This window comes from Acomys minous (assembly GCF_964271855.1).
Source record: "Acomys minous genome assembly, chromosome: 9".
Lineage (NCBI taxonomy): Eukaryota > Metazoa > Chordata > Mammalia > Rodentia > Muridae > Acomys > Acomys minous.
In genome coordinates this window covers 111,838,429-111,854,629 of record NC_140490.1, presented here as the reverse complement: position 1 = coordinate 111,854,629, position 16,201 = coordinate 111,838,429, and the positions used below count along the sequence as shown (strand labels likewise).

Below are 16,201 nucleotides of genomic sequence, written 5' to 3'. Positions count from 1 at the left end.
CAGTGTCCACTCTTGTCCATAGCCGCCCATCTCTCCCCACCCACCATCCCTCGCCTCTCCCTGGCGCTAACACCCTAGGATACTCTAGGTAGCCCCGGCTAGAGATCTGCCTATCACTGCCTCCTGAGTGCTGGGATTAAAGTCGTGTGCCACCTCCCCACGCTGAGAATTTTTTCTTGATGAATAAAATGGGAAGAAGGGCAATCTGTGAAGCCAAGTGTGTCAGGGCAGTGGAACACATGGGTGTGCACACAGCGTGACAGATGTGAGCAGGGTCATGCGGCAGAAGCATGGGGCGGGACAGGTCCGGGAACACAGATGGGGCTGGAGGTGAAATCACAGCAGCATGTAAGAGAGAGGGCAGCCAAGAACAGAGACATGTTTTGTATATAATTGTCCTGAACACAGACCCAGCCCTGAGTGCTGCATGCACAGAAGCAGGAAAGTGTAATAGAAAACACCCAGAAGCTTCCATGTCTAGTCTCAGTAATGGGGCAGAACAGGAACTTCTTTCTGCCAGGCCCTCTGTTAAGTGTTAGTAAGTGTTTGGTGCTAGCCCATGTGCGGGGAGTTCTGGTTTCTGGGCGGTGACTATTTTCCCATGTAGGTATTTCAGTTTTTTTAAATAAAGGGTACATTATAGTCACATGTTAGCCACGCAGAACGGGGACGGCAGGAACAAGCAAGCCCGTGACCTTCCTCAGACACGGTTCTTTCCCTGCACCTACCTATACCAGTTATGTTCCTCACACGCCATTGGCAGTGAACACTCAGCCGCACACATAGAAAACCCTCACGGCTCCACTTCTCCCCTAGTGAATGTGCGAGGGATTTTTAAGTTTCAGAATTCAGGCAACAGAGGTCAGGACTATTTTTGAACCTTAGCAGAGTTTTCATAAAACGTGAAGTTTGCGTGGTTTTCTCCAACAGTGTCTTGTCTCCTCTGGACTCAAATGAATCACTGTCAGAACGTATTACCTTTTAATTTCTTCCTGTGTTTGTTTTATAGACTCAACGGAACTTTGAATGTCTCCCAGGTCTATCCCCTTCTTTCTTCGTGTACTTGGTTTTACAGATTGAGCTAAAACACATTTAGAATGAAGTTGTAGTCATAATTTATAAATATAATAGTAGGCATTTTAAGTCCCAAACATAGCAAATCAAAACTAGAATACTAAATAGAGTAGTTACAAATTATTTGTGGAATCAGGTTTTTTAAAACTTATTAAAACAAGCAAAAATAATTCATTTAAAATCTGTATTAATGGGGTTGGGAAGGTGGCTCAGTGGTTAAGAGCACTGGCTGCTGTGGTGGAGGACCTCAGTTCCACTCCCAGCACCCATATTGCAGTACCAAGGGATCCAACACCCTCCCACAGATAAAACCACCAATGCACATGAAACAAAAATAAGTAAAATCTGTATTAATTTTGGGAAAATATTACATCCGATTCTGCCTAGGCCGCTGCACAGATCCGGAGAAGTCTACTTTCTAAGCTCCTTTCAGCCTCCAGTGCCCTTGTTTCTTGCATTCCCTTCCCAATTGTGCTCATGGCTTTCTCTCAAGGTTTCTCTCTCTTTTTTTTTTCCTTTTCCCAAGACAGGGTCTCTCTGTGTAGCCTTGGCTGTCCTGGACTCGCTTTGTAGACCAGGCTGGCCTCGAACTCACAGCGATCCGCCTGCCTCTGCCTTCTGAGTGCTGGAATTAAAGGCGTGCGCCACCACGCCCGACAAGGTTTCTCTTTTTGTAAACTACAGATAACAGTATGATCCCAATTCCAAGGTTGTAAGGCATCAAGTGGTCAATAAACATTTGTAAAAGGAACTTTTATCAGGCTAAGTCAATTGTTGTCTGGGAGGCTCACTGCCTCTGTCTGCCAACCTAGGCCTACTCCTGGAAGCTTCTAGCCTCCATACAATCTAACCTAGGCCTAGAATGTTTTCAGCCTCTGAAACTTACTGCCTAATAAGCTCACCCTTTCTTGTTCTTTCTGAGCTCTGGGCTGGCTGGTTCAACTCAGCTGTTCTGGCTCAAACTCTTCTCCCAGCTGACTTATTCAATCTGGCTTCTCCTCTCAGCCTCTGAATTGATATGCTTGGCCTTAAATTAACTCTAGCAATCTGCTCTACTCTTCTGGCTCCTCCTCGTTTTCTTGATCATTCTGTCTTCACCCATGTGTAGCTTGTTGTCTCATTCAACCTCTCTCTGTAAAACTCTCCAGGTAAAATTGCCTCCTCTCTCTGCATTGTCCCTTAAGTAGCTTCCCTTTCCCCTCTCTTCTTGGGTTTATCCTCTTCTGTCAAATCTTCCTCTGATCTGTCACTTTTTCTGCCATTTAAATATGGGTGCTACAAACTAACTTTTACCTTCATTGTTTGGGATTAAAGGCATGTATCACCACACCTGCACCTAATTTTTTCTTTACCTGAAACTTGCTCTACAGCAGGCTGGCCTTGAGCTCAGATCTGTTTGCCTGTCTCCTGGATTAAAGGCGTGTTTGTATTCCAGCCAGATCACACTGACCTAGAAGGTCTTTGGATGTGATCTCTTCCAGAGCAGCCAGGTTCTGAATTTAAATCCCTCTACACACATTAGCTGACATACTACAGGCAACTATAGAGTTAGAAATATCTCTACATGCACCATGTCCACAGGCACCACTCCACCCTATAGGCTCCCTGACCTCGCACTGGTTAACTGTTCCAAGGTGAAGTTGTGTTTAGTCCCTTGCTGTGCAGTGACACTGTAACAGTCTCTGTGCTGTCACCCATACCACTGTACTACTGGCCTTGTTCAGGATGCTGGTGCCACCCCATGTGCCAGGCCTAGAGTAGCAAGCCACTGGGGAGTCCAGAAACCCATCCAGGGTCTTCCAAGAACCTTCTCCCAACCTGGCCTGAGCTCTCTTTAAGGCCCTCATCACTTATGTCTGATGCCCTCATTTACTATTTATTCCTCTAGTGTTACCTCTCTAAGTAAACTAGGCTCCCCAGCTTAGTGTAAACCCATACACCATGTTTAAAGTAGGCTTTGTAAAGTTATTTTTTCAGTTTTGCACAGTATCTCCACATAGTTCAAAGCGTTCACACAGTAGCTGACTTGGTCAAGACACTATGTAATCTAGCTGTCCCGAGCTGTACATGTCTATATTCTCACTGGTCAGCGACTTCCAAACACAACTATCTTACTTTAGGAAGCTCTTTGGAAGCATGAATTGACTCAAAATTTAAAATATGCTTCTTGAACTCAATCATCAAAATTTCACCAAAACACAGAGCAGCAGCTGCTGTGCTGTCTGCATGCGTCTCCCTTCTCCCCTCCCTCCCACGCCTTTTCCCTAGTGCCTCACACCGAGCCCTGTCTCCACACAGACCCATACGACCTTGAGTTCCTGTGGAGACCCCTGACACACACCTAGCAGCGCACTCAAGACTTCCTTCAAATTACAGTGAGCATCTTTACCTTCACTTCCAGATGAGTCCTGGATGTCAGGTTCTGGGGACGAATAGCCTTTTGTTACTTTCTTCTGTTGCCTTGTTGGTTTATGTTTCATTTTTGGAACACTAACCTGAATAAAAATCATATTCATGAAAAGTTTCACTATAACCTGGAATTAAACCACTTGCATGCACAATTGTCAAAAGTACCGATGGAGCCAGGTGGTGGTGGTGCACACCTTTAATCCCAGCACTCCAGAGGCAGAGGCAGGTGGATCTGAGTTTGAGGCCAGCCTGGGCTACAGAGTGAGTTCCAGGACAGCCAAGACCACACAGAGAAATCCTTTCTTGAAAACCCAAAACCAAAACCAAACTAAACAAAACCACCAATGGGTATGATGCTTGGAAATCCAATCTTGAACAATCTAATGAAGTTTATTTGACAAGATACGGTGCATTTAATTGATTTTAGCTGGATACAAAGACTAAAAAGAAGAACCGTATGGAGCAATTTCACTCCTATTCCTGATCTGTAGACACCCAGGCTGGCCTCGAACTCACAGCAATCCACCTGCCTCTGCCTCCCGAGTGCTGGGATTAGATGTGCACTACAGCAGCCAGCTCTGTGACATTCCATCGACAGGTCTGGCTTCCAACTCTTTTGGAGTAGAAGAGCTGGGTCATGTGATAATTCTGTTATACACTCCTGTAGCATAACTATTCTTTGCCATGGCTGCAAAACTACATTCCCACCAGGAATGTGCTGGGGCTCTGGCTCCCCATATCCTCACCAACACTTGTATTTTCTAATTTAAGTTTTTTTTTTTACATATTAAGTGGGAAGTAATAAACTAATTGTGGTCTTAAGTTGCATTTATATGTTAATATTAACCTTTTTTTTTTTTTTGGTCATTTGTGTTTTCTTTGGAGATATGTTTAATTTAGTAGTCATTTGCTTTAAAAAAAAAAAAGCTGTCTTTTTGTTAAGCCAGGGATTCCTTAAGTATTTGAATATTTAAACATTGTTAGATAATGGTTAGCATATACTTTCTTTTATTCTGTAACTTGTCTCTTACCTTCTTCATGGCATCATATGATGTTTATAAGTGTTCAAGATTTAATTTTTTGTTTGTTTATTTATGTATGGGTGCTCTGCAAGTATGTATATACACCACAGGTGTGCCTGGTGCTGGCAGAGGACACATAGGGGCGTTGGATCCCTTAAAAGAGGAATTATGAACAATTCAGAGTTGCTCTGTAGGTGCTAAGAGCAGAACCCAGGTCCTCTACAGGAGCAGCAAGTATTTTTAATTGCTGGAGCAGCTCTCCATCCCCCATAATTTGGCTTTTTGGTTTGTTTTTGCTATTTGTGCTTTCAGTGTCTTTATTAACTGTTATTTCCTTATGATGACTTACATCATTTTCTAAGAATTTTATAGTCTTAGCTCTCATGTTATGTACAGATTTATTCTAAGTTCTTTTTTGTACAGTACAAGGCAGGTAGATTTGCCTCTGTACCATTTGTTTAAGAGACTAGTCTTTTTCCAAGGAATTGGAGAACTCATTGCCAAAAATAATTTTTAAAACTTTAAAATTTTTTTTACTTTTATTTTCTGTGTATGTGTGTTTGTCTGAGTATATGTCTACACACATGTATGCAGTACCTGAGAAGGACAGAAGGAGGTGCAGATCCCCTGAAACTAAAGTTATAGATGATGGGACCTGCCACGTGGGTCCTCTGGAAGAACAGCCAATGCTCCATGCTTAGCCATGAGTGGAGCCCTCCAGAGTAACCTTTACCGGTTTACATCTAGACTCAACCTTATCCCACGTCAAGCCTGTCCTAACAGCAAAGTCAGTTTTGATTACTGTAGCACTGTAATAAAACTTGAAACTGGAAAATAGGTCTTCCAACTTTGTTCTAAAATAAACAAACAGATCGCTTTAGTATGTACAGACCCTCAAAATCCCATATGAACTTGAGGATCAGCTTTCCCAGTTCTTTTATCTTTCACCTGTCTGGGGGGTAGCACTGCATTGTAATAATAATGAACTCTTCCAGCCTAAGAAAATAGACTATTTCTTTTTATCTTACTGGAATTCTCAGCGAGCTTTACAGTTTTCACTGCACAAGCCTTCCATAGCTTAGTTCTGTTAATTCCTGGAAGTTTGCTCTTCTGGGCGCTATTATACACTGAACTGCTTTCTTCATTTCCTTGTGTGATTCCTCGTTATATAGAAACGCAAATGTTATCTCTGTGGCCATTTTATACCTTGCAAGGTTGCTGGATTCATTAAGGTTGCCTGGGGATTTTTAGAAATCTTTAGTATTATCTGTTAAAAACATTACAAGTTCTTTCTTGTTGCCTTTAAGGCTATGGGTTTTTTGTTTGTTTGTTTTTGTTTTTGTTTTGGCTTTCAACAATCTGAGCTTATCCTATTAAAGACTGTTGAGCTTCTTGGATTTATAGATTCTTATTTGTCATTACACCTGGGAATATACTAGCCTTTTCTTAAGCATGCTTCACCCATTTCTGTCCCTGATTTCCTTGCAGACTCCGTAATTCATACAGCCCAGCAGAGGGCATCCCAATGGGTCTCGAAGCTTCCACTCACACTGTCATCCATTTGTCTCTTCTCTTTCTTATACTGGATCATTTGAATAGTTTTTTCATCTCTTGTGTAACAGATTCTGTCTTGTACCTATTTCAATCTGTTGTTAGATTTCTCTAGTGAAAATCTCCCATTATTGCCCCTGTTGGCTCTTGTATTTATGTTTAGTTCCTTTCTATAATTAATTAATGACACTCTTAGAAATGAGTGCATCCTCATGTGCCTCACAGGAGACGGGGAGGTGTGTGCGTACGTGCGTGTGTAGAGAGGGTATGTGTGTGTGTGGTCTATACTGGAACACAGGGACATCACAATACTGTAGCTGTGCTCAGGAAGAGGTGAGGCAAGAGCTCCTACAATGCTACCTTGTCTTCCTACAGTTTTGAAGCCCTTTCTTGGTCCTTCATACCCTTAGTGGCTGCAAATGTTTCGATATTTGGAGAGCTCTAGTAGTTTTTGCTTGGAGCTGCCTATAATGTCATTTTATTTACCTAAAGTTTCAATTTTCAAAGTAATTGCCATGGATAGTAAAGACTTATCCTATCGAATCTAGCTATTTTTACATTACATACCATTGGAGTGCGATGTTTCACTTTGGTCTGGATAACTCCATCTTTTTCAAATTGTATCATATCATTAAGTGGGTCCCATGGTCGAGTACTAAATAAATAAATAAAAATAAATAGCTACAGAACTTAGTTTCTTCTTAATAGATTTCATGAAGTAATTACAGTAAAACATTGTTCTAACCTTAAGATTTCTTATATCTAATCTTCTGGTTCTTAGCTTATCTGGAACACTACTATCATAGAGCATGAAATAAATAATAGAACATCAAGTTTAAAATATCACACTATGAAGCCAGGCGTAATGGTGCACACCTTTAATCTCAGCACTGAGCAGAGGCAGGTAGATCTCTGAGTTAAGGTCAGCCTGGTCTATATAGTAAATGCCAGGTCAGAGCTATCTCAAAAAATAAAATAAAAATAAATAAATAAATAAAAATTATGGGCTGAAGAGGTAGCTTAGTGGTTAAGAGCATTCACTGCTCTTGCAGAGAGCCTGAATTCAGTTCCCCATAGTTATAGAGTGGCTCATAAGCATCCACAATTCCAGTCCCAGGGGACCCTTTTCTGACTGCATGCACACAGTACGTATCAACTCACAAAGGCTCACACACATAAAAATTTAAAAGTCTGCAAAATTGGCTAGGCGGTAGTGGCACATGAGTTTAATCCCAGAACTTGCGAGGCAGAGGCAGGCAGATCTCTGAGGCCAAGGCCAGCCTGGTCTACAGAGTGAGTTCCAGGACAGCCAGGGCTACACAAAGAAACTCCGTCTCAAAAAAGCAAATCCAAGCCGGGCGTGGTGGCGCACGCCTTTAATCCCAGCACTCGGGAGGCAGAGGCAGGCGGATCGCTGTGAGTTCGAGGCCAGCCTGGTCTACAAAGCGAGTCCAGGACAGCCAAGGCTACACAGAGAGATCCTGTCTCGAAAAACCAAAAAAAAAAAAAAAAAAAGCAAAACCAAGCCAAAGTCTGTAAAATAAAATTTCACACTAATTCATAATAAAAATGTACTCAAAATATAAGTTATGCTAGTATATTTTTGAAGTAAATGTTTAAATTACTTACTCTGAAAACTTATAGTGCCATTCTCCCGTGAGTGGATCCAGTTCAAATAACTTACAAGCCCACTCTTCCCCTTTTGCTTTCCGGTCTCTGGCAGCTTGTCTCTGAGCTTCTTCCAACACACACTTTTCTTGAGTAGCTTCTGTTTGGTCTTTGGCATTTATCGCTCTTGTTACTCGCTGCCAGAGTCTAATATACATGTAAAACAATATTTTAAAAAGCCACCAGGAAATCCAGTCTCTACAGAGTTTTATTTTTGTGGAGTGAGTGTTGCTCATGTGGATTTTGACAATGCTCACACTCATGAGCTTGGAAGTGAGCCGAGAGACAAACCCAGCACGCCCAGTGGGCAGCAGCCACTCAGTGAAGGGGTTCCTAAACACACGTGAAAACCGCTGACAGAGGCAACAGGAATGCGGACAAGGAAGTCCTTAGTCAGTAGCTCCTCAGAAGGTCCTGATACACTATGTACAAATCCTAGGCCCCAGGATGATCCACCCGAGATCGTGGATGCATGAACTATCAGAGAACTTTTAAATTCAGCTTCTAGAAACGCACCCAAGCATAGGCTTTTTAAATGCTTCCTAGATTTAAATGAACCAATACTGTTGAGAACCACTAACTTAACAAAAAACAGCATGAGAAAATGATTTTCCATATTAAAATTTACCTTTTCTCATCAGCTAAATGAGAGTGTAACACATCCGCATCTCCTCTGCCTAAGAGGGAACGCGTCAAAACTAAAAGAGACTTTTCAATTCATTACACACAGGCTAATTTTCTGTCTTCCTCTTAGCTGGTAACAGCTTCTTTTTCTATGTCATCCTTAATATATGTTGAGTTGTGCCCATTACTGGGAAGTAGAGGCAAGATCAGTAATAACAGGTCATGGATAATCTCAGCTAGACAGCAAATTCAAGGTGACTTTGCTCTGCATAAAACCCCATATTAAAAAATTAAAAGCACTGAATTGTACACACACATAGAAAATGGAGGTCCGTGTTGAATGCATGTGCCTTTCATGTGGCTGTCACACCTGAAGTAGGACTTTAAAGCAACACTTGCACAGAACTCTGAACACACAAATAGCTATTTTGTCCAAAGTCTCAGCATTCTAGAAAGAATGTCTTGACTTAATTAATATCAGGAGCTACAACATTAACAATGGCATTGCCCAATCGATTTAAATCCTTTGGAAACCAGGGCAGCGGGGGTGCTATTCTTGTTTCAGAGGACAGAACAAGCAGACCGTGCACCTTTCACTCCACCTTCTCACTGGCCTGTGCCAGGTTAGAATGCAAACAGAAACTTAAAGCACAGGAGTAGAGGAGAGAAAACAGGATTTTTTTTAGCTCTGACCTGTAGAAAAATGTCACACACACCAACACAGAATGCCTCCAGCCAACAACAAGAAACCTTCTTGCCGAGTTAGCAGACAGGGAATAGTATTACGCATCTGAAATACTCCGTAATTTTCATGAAGTTGGCTAAAAGATGGAATACTTACTTCTCTGACTCAAAATCATCCTGTTCTTCAAATTTTACAGTGTGCCTTATTAATCTCCACTGTTTAATATCAGGGGTTGGATTCCAGAAAACTTCTGAGTTATCAGTCTTCTTGTCATTAATGAAAACTTCACTATCCTGTATTTAAAGGAATTAAAACTTTAGTACAGTTACTTTTATTTAAAGGAGTATTACAACCCATAGTAACAGTAACAGTAACAGATTCTTCCTGCTGAATTCCACTAAAAAAATATCCCAAAACAAATTACCTAGTGCATTTCTTAAAATTCAAATTCTTTTCTTTGTATAAAAATAGGAGTTCAAATATATAATACCAAGCAATTAGAAAAATTGGCTGGCTGAATAGAAAGTTCATGAGATTTTTATAAGTCTTACTTAACAAATTTCAAATATTACAAGCAAAGCCTCAAGCACCATGTCTGAACTGTCACAGAAGAGTGTGGTGTTTGCAGCCCATGAGATACTGTGCAAGATGTAGGAAATCAAATTACTGAAAAACCTCCAGTCTTTTTTAGCATTAAAACCTGAACATAATCTAGACACTTTATGTTTTCAGAACAACTGTCTGCCCAGATGTGCTGGCACACGCCTTTAATCCTAGCACCTAGGAGACAGAGGCAGGCAGCTCTCTACGAGTTTGAGGCCAGGCAGGGCTGTAAAATGGGACCGTGTCTCAAAATAAATAAAATAAAGTGACAAAGATGACTCTATCATTATTCCAAATAATATTCAGATAGGAAGTCAACTAAAACATTTTGCAGGATCAGGGAGATGGCTCTATGGGTAATGGCACTTGCCACCAAATCTATTCCTGAGCCCTACACGGTGAGAGACAGCACCATACACACACAATTTAAAAAGCCATTTTTGCAGAACCTATGTAGCCACTTAGCTGAGTCCCTAAATCTAGCTTCATTTTCCATTCATTCTTCTTCTTTTTTTCTTATTATAATGCAGAATATCATACACTAAGTGAAAATCCATCAAAGAAATATACCATAGTCCATTTCAGTCTCTCAAGCTCCTTGTAAAGAATTACATAAATAGGAAGCTAGGTTGGCAGAGAAGTCAATCAAAGCCATTGCTTTTATACACTACTGCACCTTCCCATCCTCCTCCAAAAGAAACACCATCCTAACTGGAACCAGTGACGTGCTGGGCCGCACAGTCCCAGGGCTCAGTTCTCAGCGTACTGCTTACTTTATGCTAACTATTCAGATGCTCTGAGATATCATATATATGCATCAGAAAGATGGCTCCGCTGGTAACGGTGCCGCCAATGCAGATGCCCTGAGCTTGACTCCTGGAACCCTATGGGAGAATGACAGCACTGACTCCTGTGAGCCGCCCTCCGACATCCACATAAGTATCATGCGTACAGATTAAATAAATTAATAAATTAAATGAAAAAATCAGTAAGTATCCATGTACCTATTTTATTAAATATTAAGTGATACTAAAAGCTATATTCTTAATACTGAGTGCCATATAACTTCTACTCAAAAGTCTAGGAATATAAAACATTACATAAAACAGTGTCCCTGGCAATAGAGCAGTACCAAAACACCTGCTGTTAGGATGGAGTTTAGTTAACTAGTGTTACTTCTACAACAGGATTGTTCATTTTTCTCTATCCGATAAAATTATTTTTATAATTCTAACATAAAAAAAAAATACTTACCCAGTGGCCTTCCAAAGTAGCTAGGACTTCTTTTCCCAATTTAAGTTTCCCTGATATTTGGTTAACATAATCACTACTTCCTAGAAATGGCTTTAAAAAAAAAAAAAAGAAAATTGAGCATTTTTTAATTTATTTATGTTATAGATAATTACACATCAAAAGAATTATATAGTTACCATACTCTTTAAAAGTAAAAAACCCCTCAAATTTAAGTTAGAGACTTTTAATTTTTAAAAAATCTTAATTGTGACTGTGGAAAATATAGCTAAAAACAGACTATGAAATCTAAATAATTCAGAAAGGTTGCAAAGATCCACAACCCACGTGGTCTGGAATGCTGTTCTTGCCAAACCTCCAAGACTGAACCCTATCAAAGTGGCAACACATTATGAAAAACTCAGAAAACTGAGGGAACTTAAAAAATCTGAAAAAAATCCTTCCAAAAAATAAAGTTAGAAGGAATATACTTTGGGTTATTATATTGTCTTACTAATGCAATTCCTTAGAGACAAAATTTTGATTCTTTGATATGTAATGACATTAGTAACTGTTTGAGACCACTTTCATGATTTTCAAACTAGTATCAACAAATGTAAAGCCAGGCAAAGCAAAGGGCACTGCATCAAGTAATACTTAAGAGTTCATTTCCATTAGAAAAGAGATTCTGGTCATTGGAATATCAACAGGGAAGCAATTATACCAACTATTACTATGGTCCCTATTTTTTATCTGAACACAATTTATTAAATTATAAATTGGACTTCTAAGACTAGTGGTGGAAGTCACCTGAGCCCCGGCCTGTTACTGTGACACTCGAACTTGGAAACCCTTGTGCTGCTGAGCAAGACCCCCAGCTACTTTAAAGTGGCCATGCTTTCAAGAAGCCAAGTTCCATGGAAAGGCCACATGAATAGGTGCTCAGAGTAACAGCTGTGGCCTTTCATGTGTCAGACCCTTGAACAGGCAAGTCTTTAGTGCATTCTGATCTTAACTGGGTCACTCATATTTTGCAAGATTTCCTGACGGCCTCCATTTTGTAAGAGACAAGCCATCTCCAATGTGCCCCGTCCAAACTCCAGGATATAAATCTGATGAGGAGTAGCACATGGGTATTCTTAAGCACGCTGAGTTCAAAGTAATTTATTTCAAAGTAATTTTTTATACAGAAATCACAGCTAATATCAAAGTGTCCTACTGTATCAACTGGAGTCCTAACTCATATCTACCTTTGGGGGCTTTGGAAAGCAATGATTTTGTTTTGTTTTGTTTCTTTGTTTTTTCTGAGACAGGGTTTCTCCGTGTAGCCTTGGCTGTCCTAGACTCACTTTGTAGACCAGGCTGGCCTTGAACTCAGAGATCCACCTGCCTCAGTCTCCCGAGTGCTGGGATTACAGGCGTGTGTCGCACCTGGCTGTGAAGCAATGCTTTAACACATAGAGACGCTTCATTCGTTTAAGGCCCATTTCCTCCACAGCAACAAGCTTTATCATTAAAATTTAAAACAAAGGGAATGGTGGATTTTGTGTTCATTTGTCTCAAGTTGTACCAAGCTACTCACAGAGAATGCCCTTGGATGCATTTCTCTGTGACCGGACATAAATCGTATTTTTTATTTAGTTATTTCATAACTAAACTATATTTTTTTCTTCACTATTTACAGCGCAGCTTGTCCTTAATTAGGCAATACCACTGAAAGGTAAAGTATTGGCTCAGGACCCCTAAAACTAAGTTCCCAGACCAAGTTCTCAGCACAAAGCAGATATATTTGCCCCAGGGGGACAGAAAGAAGAGAGGATGGACAAAGAAGACAGAGATGGAGGGAGAAGGGGACGGAACAAAGGAGAGTGGAGAGGAGGGAAGAGAGGACACGGCAGGGCGGTGGGTTATTTGTCTTGGAATGGGACAAAGGTCTGCCTCTGGATACAGAGGACACAGACATGGCCCACAGGCAAATGGCAGTTTATCAAGGTAAAATGAGAAACCCTGTGTTAGGCTGAGGTGTGTAATTTTAATTGGACCTGTTAATTAGGTGATCCAAAGGGGATTTTGATTGCTGGACGTCAATACTTTGATAGCTGGACCTTGGTAGTCAGCCTCAGGAGGAGGTAGTGGCCACATAAGGTTACAGACCTTGGGGCTAGCTTCAGGCATGTAGTCTAATGGTTCTTAGCAAGGCAGAGGGAACGGGGAGAGGGGCAAGGCCTGCCAGAGCCACATGGTCAAGTGGGCAAGTGTCCCACAAACCCTCATTTACCAACCTTTAGTTTAAATTCAAGTATTGCACTGTATCCAGTCTTTTGACAGGTAATAGTGACAGTTCCGCCAAGCTCCAGTGTCATTGTTCCGTAAAGAATTCCTAAAGGAAAAAACATTACAGAAGTTGAGGCAGAGAGACCCTGATGTAAAATATGCAGCATTTTGTAACTCGGTACCCTTTCTAGGAGAATGCTGAGATCTAAGGGAATGCTGCCTCACTCAGCAAAAACATGTAAATATACAGAGTCTGCTTTAGAACATTAAAAAAGTGTGTTTACATTATGTTTAGCTGGCAACTTTACAGACTCCTCATTTAAATACAGAGGTGGGCCAATGAGCGAGTAGGTAAAAGCACTTCCTGCCAAACCTTAGGCTCTGAGCTGGACTGCTGGGACCCACACAGTAGAAGACCCTGCTGCCACAGGTCATGCTCCAACCTCCACATATACACAATATGTCATAAACATTGTAACAACACAGGTAATCAACTCAATACCCACTGTGCCTTGTGGTAACTCATGGACATGCTTGGGAGTAGCCTGATGCTGAGGCAGAAGTAGGCCCGGCGCGCTGCATCAATGCGCACACTGTTAAACACAACCAGTCCTTCTGCAAGGTATTTTGGTCATGCTTCTCCCACTTTTATGCTTTTCCCCCCAATGATTTTGCTGTTGAAAACTAATGCAGCGCAGTGCTGAAGTGCTGGGGTGTCGTCTTCTGAAGGACACGCTTGTAGTGACCCTTACAGGGACCATGTGCTAATGCTTCACTCACTTGAGTTAGTGTTAGCTCATGACTCATTTCCAACGGAAACAAAATCGGTAACAAAGTGAACACTGAATAAAATGTGTCTACAAGCACACACAAGGTGATGTGCTCATTAGATAATAGAAATAATGTACCTCATTACTCTTCTGGAAACAATGGCTCTTAATGTGCTAATTCTGTGTCTGTTGTCACCTTACAGTATATAATTACTACAAATAACAAGAACTGACTTCAGGTAAGCTAAGCAAACAAACGTAACCACAAGATAAAGCCTGTGCTCAAAACACATCCTAAGGTAAAGAAAGTTGACTGGGTTTGTTCACATGCATGTTTTATTGAACTAAGCAGCTGAGGTGGCCTTTAATAGGCAAATGCACAATGGTAACGTCTGAGGGTAAGCAGACCATTAAATGCTGTTATTCACACTTACTTGGCCATGTAACTCCAATTTTATAAAATAATTCATAAAACTTAGCAATATAGAAAATACCTAGAAAATGTTCTCTTTTTTTTTCTTTCTGGTTTTTCAAGACAGGGTCTCTCTGTGTAGCCTTGGCTGTACTGGATTCGCTTTGTAGACCAAGCTGGCCTCGAACTCAGAGATCTGCCTGCCTCTGACTCCCAAGTGCTGGGATTAAAGGCATGCACCACCACACCCGGCTTAGAAAATGTTCTTAATCACAATTCCCTATGTTTTAATCTTACGGTTTTTTTTCCTAAGTAATACACTGCTGTGGGAAAAAAGAATTCTCTAGTTGGACATTGATGTAATAAATGATATAAAATTTAAAAATATTGATTCTTAAGTATTAAAAATTGTAGGTCCTTTATTTCACTCCTGTTTTGAAAGTTCTCTGCAGAGCTCTGAATACTATCTAGTTTTTGCCACATATTAGTGAGGTGCTGCAGGACACATCAGTCACCTCAACACTAGGGAGGCAGAGGCACAAGGATCCTGAGTTCAAGGGTAGCCTGAGCCACATGGCAAGACAATGACTCAAACAAACCAAAACCCAAGTTAGGAAAAAGAAATTGTCAAATGAGACTGAAGAAAAAAATTTAAAGGACTTCAAATACTGAAAAATAGCAGATTAAACTTTATAAAAGGTATTAATGCAAGAATAAATAACTTTCAAGGATTCTAAAATAGGTAGTTCCATTTAATTTCAAAACTTTCACAGGCAACAAAGGCAAGGAAATTCCTCTGTTATCAACCACTCTCTTAAGGAACGCATCACAGAAAGGCATGTCAGCTATGTGCGGACCACTTCACCGCCACAGCAACACTCAGCAACACAACACGCTCACCAAACTATGGGACAAGGGGCTTCAAACAGAGTTCTGAGTTCATCTCAAGCACAACAAATTCCAGCCATATACAGTAACTTTCAAAGAAGTATGGAAAATAGTTACCTTTACAATGAGCATATGGCATTGTCATTACATAATCTTCACCTCTATTCAAGAAAGTTAGCCGTGCTTCTCCCTCTAATATTGCAGATAATGAGTTTCCTAAAAGAAAAAGGTATTATTAAATTTCACAAAATGAATCCAGCCATTCAAAACAAAGTATATTTGCAATATCTAATACATTCCTGCGGGAGAAATACTTACAAACATCTCCATCTTGATACATGTGCCGACACGTGTGTTCAGCACCTTATAACTGAAACATTATTTGATTTATATCCCCACTCTTACAAAGTGAGGGTTTCTGTTTGTTTTGGTTTTCAAGACAGAGTTTCTCTGTGTAGCCTTGGCTGGCCTTGAACTCTGCCCCTCGAGTGCAGGGATAAAAGCATGCACTACCACTGCCCAGCTAAAATAAATATTTTCAAAAGGCATACTTAGGATTTGTTTAGGAAAGTCAAATGAAAAAAATCTCATCACGTACAATAGCCAACAAAATACTGTTGCATAACAGAGTTTAGTTTGCCTCTTCTGAATCAAACCATTTATCTTAAGTCACATATGGGTAAGTCTAATGATTTAAACATTTATAATTGATTAATAATTACATAAATGCTTAAATTTTGCAAAAGCCAAGTGATAAGATGCCACAGTGATTTCTTTTAGCTTGTCTCTTTCCTAACATCTGCATCTTTGATGGGACATAATCACCACAAAATGAACAGGCTGTTTTAAGCATTAAGTGTGATAGTATATGATACTGCATTAAGGAGTCATAATCACACCAATGAACTGCTTGGCAGCACACACCTGTACCAGCATCTGGAAGGTGGACCCAGGAAGGGCAGGGCCTCGGCAACAGCCTGAACCTCACAGA

General features: G+C 40.6%; 1 protein-coding gene across 8 annotated transcripts in view; it reads right to left on the bottom strand.

Moving 5' to 3' along the window:
- Positions 1–16,201, bottom strand: part of OSBPL8 (oxysterol binding protein like 8) — a 122,485-nt gene that overhangs the window by 4,827 nt on the left and 101,457 nt on the right. For all 8 annotated transcript variants that reach the window (XM_084797055.1, XM_084797054.1, XM_084797056.1 and 5 more), the window contains 8 exons: positions 15,328–15,426; positions 13,149–13,246; positions 10,891–10,980; positions 9,190–9,326; positions 7,686–7,871; positions 6,624–6,711; positions 3,464–3,569; positions 979–1,081 (listed from right to left, as the gene is read on the bottom strand). In XM_084797055.1, the coding sequence (XP_084653181.1) occupies positions 979–1,081; positions 3,464–3,569; positions 6,624–6,711; positions 7,686–7,871; positions 9,190–9,326; positions 10,891–10,980; positions 13,149–13,246; positions 15,328–15,426 (907 nt within the window). The remainder of the gene's footprint in view (positions 1–978; positions 1,082–3,463; positions 3,570–6,623; positions 6,712–7,685; positions 7,872–9,189; positions 9,327–10,890; positions 10,981–13,148; positions 13,247–15,327; positions 15,427–16,201) is intronic.